Below are 6,304 nucleotides of genomic sequence, written 5' to 3' on the forward strand. Positions count from 1 at the left end.
AAGCATCTACCTTCGGCTCAGGTCATGATTTCGGGGTCCTGGGATTGAGTCCCCCGTTGGGCTCCGTGCTTCTTGGGGAGCCTGCTTCGCCCTCTGCCTCTCTCTCTGTCTGTCTCTCATGAATAAATAACTAAAATCTTTAAAAAAAAAAAAATCTTAAGGAGTACCTGGGTGGCACAGTTGGTTGAGTGCCTGGCTCCTGGTTTCAGCTCAGGTCATGATCTCTGTGTCCTGAGATTGAGCCCTGTGTCCGGCTCCACGCTCAGCATGGAGTCTGCTTGAGATTCTCTTTCCCTCTGCCCCTCCCCTGCCATGCTCCTTGCATGCTCTGCCCCCCTCATGAATAAACAAATTTTTAAAAATATTTTTTGTAAAAGCCTAGCTTGGGGGTGGCCTGAATGGCCACCTTACCTAGCTGTCTGGGAGGTGGCCTGTCTTCCATTGCTGTCACAGGCCCTGTGACATTGAGTCCTCCCTCTATCCTTGACAGGTGGGTGGAGACTCCACATGTCAGCCCTGTTTCCTCTGCAGCGTGCTTCGGTGCCTGTTTCCTGTCTGTCTCGGTCCGTCTCCCCCCATTGCCCTTCTCCCCCGGCAGGCCTAGCCCCGCATGCTGGGTCATAAGCTGCCAGCTAGGGCCTATATCTTACCTCTTCTCTCTCATCATTGAGGAGGATACAGATAGGAACCTCAGGATTTTTTTTCCTCAGGTCCTGCATGACAGCCAGGTTCCCCATAATGGCAAAGGACAGCAGGTCGGGGACAGAGCATTCCGCTGTGGCTACAAAGGCTGTGGGCGTCTCTACACCACTGCTCATCACTTAAAGGTAAGGCTGTCACACACACGTTTCAGCTTTACTGATTTCCCCACCAGGCTGTAATTATACCTTCCCGCTTTGACTAGAACCGGTCCCTGCCCTATTGAAAGGAAGAGATGAGTGTACTGAAATGTCAAACCAGGGGCCGGTGACAGGCATGAAGAGTGCAGGAAGGAAGAGAATCGGGGAGGGCCCCCTGGAGGAGGTGGCCATTATTGATACTCTGAGCCCTAAAGACAACTGAAGAGCCCCTGCATACCCCAGTCCCCCTGATCCTGTGGTTGCTTATCCTCACAGGTGCACGAAAGAGCTCATACGGGTGACCGTCCGTACAGGTGTGATTTCCCCAGCTGTGGAAAGGCCTTTGCCACAGGTAACCTACCTGGAAGAAGACTAAAGGTGGACTGCTTCCACCTGAGGGTGGAAAGTTCTAGATTCACTTTGGGAATTTCCTGCCTTCCTGGAGCACCTGCTGTCCAAGCGCTCTGACTTGCAGGGCCCGTCTGGTAGAAACCCTGTTATTGGGGGCAACATAATCCAGGCCGGCAAAGGGATTAGCGGGGCTTGATAGAGAGACCCTCCTCCTCCATTGGTTGTGGAGTATTTGGGCCATGCGTCTCTCCGGACTTCATTTCCCCTTGGAAACCTCTCGCTGTGGCTCTCAGATGCACATTCCAGAATGGCACCGGCTGCCCAGAAGAGGGGAGGAGAGCAGCATGGGTTTTTCCAGCCCCTCTGATCTGCCCGGGGTTGGGTAGGGATAGAGGCCGAAACAGGCTTCTTGTGCTTGAGGAGCCGTGGAGCGACACGGAGCCCACCTGAAGATGGAGAGCCTCTGAGTTAGGATAATGAGGCCATGGAGGCTGAGGCTCCCTGAGCGTTCTTCTCATCCCTCCCTCCCACCCACGGACAGGATATGGGCTGAAGAGCCATGTGCGCACCCACACTGGTGAAAAGCCATATAAGTGCCCAGAGGAGCTGTGCAGCAAGGCCTTCAAGACCTCAGGAGACCTGCAGAAGCACGTCCGGACCCACACCGGTAGGCTGGGCCTTGCCCTGTTCACACTGGGACCTGGAGCTCCTGACCCCGGCGCAATCCCTCTCCCTGAGCCAGCCCACCCCACGCACCCCATGTTCGCAGGTGAACGCCCATTCCGGTGCCCCTTCGAGGGCTGCGGCCGCTCCTTCACCACATCGAACATCCGTAAAGTACACGTGCGCACCCACACAGGCGAGCGGCCCTACACCTGCCCGGAGCCGCACTGTGGCCGCGGCTTCACCAGCGCCACCAACTACAAGAACCACGTGCGCATCCATACAGGTGGGCCAGCCGGCATGCGAGAAGCGACCCTTCTGAGGCCCTGGCCCTCTCGCCTCTGGGCTTTTGGCCTAAGACGTGTTCTCGACTCTGAGCCCCAAGCCCTCCTGCTGGCCCCTGCAGGCTGGCCTGTGGGCAGGGAGAGGGGGCTCAGTGGGGTTCCCCCTTTCCAGTCTGGTCCCGTCCAACAGGTCCCACTGGCCCTCTCCAGCTCCCTGCCACCTCCCTGCACCCACCCTGAGATCTCCCCTTCTGACTGAGCTTCCAGAAAAAGGCCAGGGTCAGCTGTGATGGGGGAAAAGTAAACTGAAATGTCACCCTTAGCTCCTCCCCTCCTCCACTGTCCATACGACTCCTACATATGTCCGCCCTCCCCAATGTCACATTGCTCGTCCAGCCTTCTGTGTCATCTCTTGGCATACATGTCCCCTCCCTCCCCCATCACCCCTGCTACGTCAATCCTCCCTCTCTATCTCTTGCCTCTCCTAGTCACAACCTCCACCTTCACGAGCCCCGCCTCATCCCCCCACCAGTCCCTTCATGAGCCCCAGCCTTTGCTCTGGACTCAGTGGGCCCACACTCCTGTCCCCTCCATTCTGCTGGCCGTCACCCCCAGCCATGTCTGTTGAGAGTCCCCGGTCTCAATCCCTCTCCTCCCCTACCCTGCCTGCCCCCACCCTGGCCCCTTAGCTTTCCCCTTGCCAGCCCCAGTTCCCGCCCCCTCACAGCCCAGTGTCCCCAGGGGAGAAGCCATACGTGTGCACGGTGCCAGGCTGCGGGAAGCGCTTCACCGAGTACTCGAGCCTGTACAAGCACCATGTGGTACACACGCACTGCAAGCCGTACACATGTAGCGCCTGTGGCAAGACCTACCGGCAGACCTCCACACTGGCCATGCACAAGCGCAGCGCCCACGGCGAGCTCGAGGCCACAGAGGAGAGTGAGCAGGCCCTGTACGAGCAGCAGCAGCTCGACGGTGAGGGCTCCGGGCAGGAGGTGAGAGCGGGGACGGGCCAGGCCTCCCCGGGGCCCGCTGGTGGCAGGTGTCAGCTCGGGCTCTCCTCTCGCAGCCGCCTGCGCCGCCGAGGAGAGTCCACCACCCAAACGCTCCCGAGTTGCCTACCTCTCAGAGGTGAAGGAAGAGGGTGATGACCTGCCAGCCCAGGTGGCCATGGTGACTGAGGAGGACGGAGCCCCCCAGGTGGCTCTGATCACTCAGGATGGCGCCCAGCAGGTACAGGCCCCCGGGAGTGGGGGACGGGGAGGGGAGGGGATAGGGTGAGCCACTCTGGCTGGTCCCCTTTCTCACTCCGGGGACTCCTGAAGTTCTGACAGCCCCACCCCTGCCCAGGTTCTCTTTTTCGCCTCATGGAGCTCAGAGAGCTGAGGCCCAGGGGCCCAAGTCTTGTCAGCCAGCCCCTTCTCCTTGAGCTTCCACCTCAGCCTCTAGAACTTTGAGAGCAAATAGTAGCTTCCCTGTTTATGTGGAGGCCGACAGGTCCTGATCATCTGACTGAGACATTTCTTAAGAGAGGCGTGTTGATGTGGGGACCAGAGCATGGTGTGGGGTCTGGAGGCCGGAGGTTTCTAGCCAGCGGTATGATAAGACCCTTGTCAGCACCCTTGCTGACAAGCATACTTCTGTCTTTTGGAGTTGACATGAGGATGAAATTGGGGTGGAGACCCCAGACTGAATAGAAACGAGCCCCAAGGCAAAGTGGTGGTAAATAGGAGTGGTCAACAGAATTCTTCTAGTATCTCCTTTTGGCAAATGAAGACCCGTTTTCCTTGCTTGTCCCTGACCCTCCCCCTCTGTGACATGAGTCTTCCAGCTTCTCAAGAAGCTAACCTTGTCTGCGAGCACAGGTGCCCATCCCCAGGGGCTCTCAGACAGCCCGCCACTGCACTCCCAGCTCATCTTCCTTCCTGTCGCCAGGTCAGCCTGTCCCCGGAAGACCTTCAGGCCCTGGGGAGTGCTATCAGCATGGTGACCCAGCACAGCAGCACCACCCTCACCATACCCAGTGAGGACGATGACCTTGCCACAGCTGGCACACATACGGTCACCATGGTCAGCGCTGATGGCACGCAGACGCAGCCCGTATGACCAGGCGGTTTGCTTGGGGTTTCTTGTTCTCTTGTCCTTCCTTTTTGTGGGGTGGGCATTAACGTGCTGGCCAGCCTTGTCCAGCCTTCTTATGGGGACCAAGATTTCCCCCCACGGCTCCTCTGCGTCATCAGTTCTCTGGAAAGCGTTTCACTGGGGGGTCAAGAGACAGTGTCTAAATCTTGATCTACCTCTAACTCAATTTGCCACCACAGGCAGGTCATTTTTCCACGGGCTTCAGTCCATTTTCAAATGAGATTAAATTACCACGGGGTCTTTTGCAGCTCTGACCTTCTATGAATCCAAATCCCTAAATTCAGTCAGAGAAAAAAATGCCACCTCACTCAGCTCCGAGCCCCGTACTAATTGATCTGACCCGTAATGGTTTTATCCATCCCCTTCTGGCTTGTTCCACGCCACCTTGCTTGAAAGGATTTTTATTTGGCTTGGGGGGAGGGAGAGTAACATAGGTGGCTTGGAAAAATCTCATTCTTTTATATTTCAGGTTACAATCATTACCTCTGGGGCTGTGGTGGCCGACGACTCAAGTGTAGGATCCCTCCATCACCAACAGGTGGCACTGTTGGCCACAGCCAACGGAACGCACATTGCCGTGCAGGTGGGTTGAGGTCCCAGAGCCTAAGAAAGGAGGGAATAAGGAGGGGAAAGGAAAGAGACAGAGATCTTGAAGAGAAGGGCATTCGGCCCGAAAAAGAATGCCAGGTAGTCTAAACCCTTTGTCTCTTTGTGCCTCCGTTTCTTCATCAGGAAAATAAGTGGGCTCAAGTAGATGATTACTGAGGTCCCCTCTGGCCAGTGATCCCCTTCTGTGAACAGACCCCTCTCCCTGACCCGGGACCATTGGGACTCTATCAGCAAACTTGCCATTCACAGGGGCCCCACTGAGTGTTCAGTATGTGGCACTGGGTGGATGGAGGGGATTCAGCAAAGCAGGCCACATACTCATTAGCACTAGAGTCTGGTGGGGAGTGGCTGACTCTCTCCTTGCTTCTCTCCCCCTTCTCCACAGCTAGAGGAGCAGCAGACCTTAGAAGAGGCCATCAGCGTGGCCACTGCTGCCATGCAGCAAGGGGCCGTGACCCTGGAGGCCACAGAGTCAGAGAATGGCTGCTGAGTCCCAGGGGGCTGGATTCCACAGCGAGTTGGAGGAGGCCCCATGCTGCACAGGCATCCCTGCTCCAAGGGCCCGGGCTGTGGCTGACACTTAGAAGGTGGCCACAGAGGTCTCCGGGGAGAGATGGCGGCAGGAAAACCGCTTAAATGAAGGGGATGCCGGGGGCCCTGCTCCAGGGGAGGGCTGCACAGCCGGAATCAGAGGAGGGTGTCAGGAGCTAAAGAGGACAAGCTAATCACCAGGCTGCACTGGGGCATCCCCTCCTCAGAATCAGCTGGGTGCCCACTCTCCTTCCTCCAGAGAACACCCTTCCTCTCAGTCCACTCCCCTTCTCAGATGGCTACTGGGACTGCTGTGGGGATTGGTCCTCTGTTCTGACTGGTCACCACCCACCAGGGGAAGGGGCTACCAGCTCTCAGCCCAGCAGGAGCAGACCAGGCCCAGCCCTGCTCCTCCCAGCAATAACCACCTCCCTGGAAGCCTGCCCAGGTGCCTGGCCACTTGGCAGCAGGGTTTCCTACCACCGCAGAACCGCTCAGGGGCCTGTGGCTGGAAAGGTGCCCAGCCCCACCCATCCCCCAGCCACCCCTCTCCTCTCCAGCAAAGAGGGAGGGAGTGGCCTTGTACATACTGGGGATTGGGTTGAATTTGTTTTGGTTTGTTTTTTTAAATTCCATTTTGATAATTTTTTTTCCTGCTCTGGTTGGTGGTGGCAGATGGGTGAATGAGTATTTAATAAAAGTTCCAAGTTTCCACCTGGGCCCCTGCCTCCCTCCTTTCGACTTTGAGCCTTGATACCAGGGCTGGTTGAATTAGGCTCCTAGCCCTGTATCCCCGGACCAACCCCACCCGGCCTCAGTGCCAGACTGATGGGACCGGCCTACCAGGGGCACGGTTGTAAGGTGGCTTCCTGCCCATACCCAAGG

General features: G+C 57.2%; 1 protein-coding gene across 5 annotated transcripts in view; it reads left to right on the forward strand.

Annotated features, from left to right (window-relative positions):
• Window positions 1-6,133, forward strand: part of ZNF76 (zinc finger protein 76) — a 33,164-nt gene extending 27,031 nt beyond the window's left edge. For 2 of the 5 annotated variants that reach the window (XM_004770678.3, XM_045074749.1), the window contains exons 6-14: window positions 711-827; window positions 1,116-1,191; window positions 1,732-1,857; window positions 1,960-2,139; window positions 2,879-3,112; window positions 3,207-3,370; window positions 4,073-4,237; window positions 4,749-4,862; window positions 5,274-6,133. In XM_004770678.3, coding sequence (XP_004770735.2) covers window positions 711-827; window positions 1,116-1,191; window positions 1,732-1,857; window positions 1,960-2,139; window positions 2,879-3,112; window positions 3,207-3,370; window positions 4,073-4,237; window positions 4,749-4,862; window positions 5,274-5,378 — 1,281 coding nt within the window. In that variant the 3' untranslated portion in view covers window positions 5,379-6,133. Of the gene's footprint in view, window positions 1-710; window positions 828-1,115; window positions 1,192-1,731; window positions 1,858-1,959; window positions 2,140-2,878; window positions 3,113-3,206; window positions 3,371-4,072; window positions 4,251-4,748; window positions 4,863-5,273 lie in introns of those variants that run through there. The other 3 variants (XM_013044822.2, XM_004770680.3, XM_004770681.3) reach the window with 3 other exon arrangements.
• The last annotated feature ends 171 nt before the right edge of the window (window positions 6,134-6,304 follow it).

The sequence above is a fragment of the Mustela putorius genome, unplaced genomic scaffold, assembly GCF_011764305.1.
Source record: "Mustela putorius furo isolate JIRA1106 unplaced genomic scaffold, ASM1176430v1.1 tig00000135_pilon_pilon_pilon, whole genome shotgun sequence".
Classification (NCBI taxonomy): Eukaryota; Metazoa; Chordata; class Mammalia; order Carnivora; family Mustelidae; genus Mustela; species Mustela putorius.